Source organism: Papaver somniferum, unplaced genomic scaffold (assembly GCF_003573695.1).
Source record: "Papaver somniferum cultivar HN1 unplaced genomic scaffold, ASM357369v1 unplaced-scaffold_99, whole genome shotgun sequence".
In the NCBI taxonomy this organism is placed as follows: domain Eukaryota; kingdom Viridiplantae; phylum Streptophyta; class Magnoliopsida; order Ranunculales; family Papaveraceae; genus Papaver; species Papaver somniferum.
Window position 1 is genome coordinate 3252842 of NW_020653081.1, and position 2199 is coordinate 3255040.

Below are 2199 nucleotides of genomic sequence, written 5' to 3' on the forward strand. Positions count from 1 at the left end.
TCTTTATCGAACAAAAGCCTCTACGACTCTTACCTGTTGTATGATTGTAAATTCTTTACAATAAAGAACTGGTTTTGTGGCCTAATGTTATAAGCTAGTTTTTATCACAAGTGAACATGAAATGATCAAAAACTGATGAAACCAAGGGGGCCTAAACGGCTCGACCAAAAGTACCATAACCATCGCGTCGCATAATTTCCTAATTGGAGATGCTCTAAAATGAGATGTTGTGGGAAAAAAAGAAGTACTAGCAATAAGTCGACAGTACAAAAAATACCTGTAGTCGTTGAATAACTCATTTGTTAAGCTTCTCATTTGCATCGATTTGCTATGATTGATGCTGAGCTTCTGCATCCTGCTAGTTCTAGTTTATCCCCAAGCGTGGAAAGTTCAAAAAACTGTTCAAATTTCTGAGGATTAATGAATGACCAACTGAAGAGACCAAGATATATATATATAGATTCTAGTTGATCGATGGACAATCATTAGAAGAGGAATTTGTGCAGAGAACAGATTGGATAAAGATGTTTGAAAATTTTGCGATTCAGAGAATACAAAACACGCAGTGATGGTTGGAGACACACGTTTCAAATTCACAGCAGTAACTTTTTATATCGCTTTGTGGTCCACCCTATTAAGTTTCTTGTGGCAACGCCATGCCATCCACACAATTTGTGGTTGTGCAGCTTGCACGATACACCCTATAAATAACTTCATCTAAATTTCTAGCTTTGTCGTGTCTTTTATGTAATCACTGTATGGCTCCACTATGTGGAGTGATTAAGACTAATTATTGCTTCAAAGTTCAAACCCTCAGCATTTTGGAAATTCCATCTTGATTTATACATTACACAAGTCTAAGACACACACAAACATTTCACTCATACAAACATACATAAGCGTAACTACATGCATGCCGAATATTATACTAGTACATAACATATATATATATATACTTGGTACGTAGATCAAGTCATGATCAGAGTTCATGTTTCCCTTCCCCTCCGGTAAGAGGAACAGTAGCTGCGGTATGGTCTTCAATGTTTATCATCTTAGGACCCTTGATTCGGTCAGGGGAGAGCTTGGCGACAGAAATAGTAAGAACCCCATTTTCGAGCTTGGCTTTAACTTGGTTTAAATCAACATTATCAGGAAGGCGAAATTGCCTCCAGAACTTGCCATAACTTCTTTCAATTCGATGCCACTGATCTCCATGCTTCTCCTCTTCTTTCTTCCTTTCTCCACTCACTCTCAGTACTCTACTATCTTCTACCTCTATCTTTATTTCCTCTTTCTTCAACCCTGTTCATACATAAAATAGTAAGGCAATCAACTCATTAAGGATAATTGAAACCAAAATTCTAAGACTTAATTATTAACGCAATAAACTCGTATACTATACCGGGGATGTCAAGCATGATAAAGTGGGAATCAGAAGTCTCCTTCCAGTCGACCCTTGCAGGAGATATATCGATGTCATCATCTTTGGCCACACCGAAAGGTGTATGTTCCAATATATGGAATGGATCCGGGAAACGGTTCCTTACCAAGTAATCAGCAGAGACACTTCCTCCTCCTGGAGTATTACGATCGAGGAATGGAAATAGTGATCCTTCTAATGGATGAGCAAGTAGTAATACTAAAAGAAATAATGAGGGAATCACGAAGAACCTCATTATAATTACTAATTGTTGTGAGTGTTCGTAGCTAGGGGTACTAGTGTTAGTGTTGTTGTTATCAGGTGTGTTCAGAATGCAACTGCCGTGATATAGCACATGTAGAAGCAAGTCTTTATATAATTAGGATCCGAGTTGCACGTTCTTTCTTGAATGTTCTCTCTAGAGTCCAGAAGGAGCGAGTGACCCTCTATGGTGGGTTTGTCAACATATGGCGCTTAGGAATTAGGACCGGACAACTCACAGAGGTTCTAGACATTCTTAATTATTGCTAGCACATTCCAGATGCACTTAGATAAGCTTAACAAGGATTCGCTCCGTTCCTAAGAATCTAAACGGCTTCTCCGATATGCCCTTCTATAGATGAGCTTCGTTACGTTCCTAAGAATCTAAACGTCTTGTTTTCTCCGATTTGCCCTTCTAAATGGGACCGTTCTCCTATGTCTTTGTTATTTTTCCTTGACCCGCTAAAGTCAATGGAAAAAAAGAGGTTGGGTACCTACGTAACACGTGTCATTGAAAC

At 38.8% G+C, this 2199-nt stretch overlaps 1 protein-coding gene across 1 annotated transcript; it reads right to left on the reverse strand.

Annotated features, from left to right (window-relative positions):
- Positions 1–793: 793 nt before the first annotated feature.
- Positions 794–1902, reverse strand: LOC113346471 (22.0 kDa heat shock protein-like). The gene is made up of 2 exons (XM_026590022.1): positions 1403–1902; positions 794–1302 (listed from the first exon to the last, which is right to left on the reverse strand). The coding sequence occupies exons 1-2, from the start codon at positions 1674–1676 to the stop codon at positions 980–982; spliced, it is 597 nt and encodes a 198-aa protein (XP_026445807.1). The 5' UTR covers positions 1677–1902; the 3' UTR covers positions 794–979.
- Positions 1903–2199: the final 297 nt, after the last annotated feature.

Coding starts and splice junctions, on each gene's coding strand:
- LOC113346471 (XM_026590022.1), bottom strand. CDS start 1,676: ATGAGGTTCTTCGTGATTCCCTCATTATTTCTTTTAGTATTACTACTT. Junction 1,303..1,402: donor TATCATGCTTGACATCCCCG/GTATAGTATACG, acceptor ATGTATGAACAG/GGTTGAAGAAAGAGGAAATA.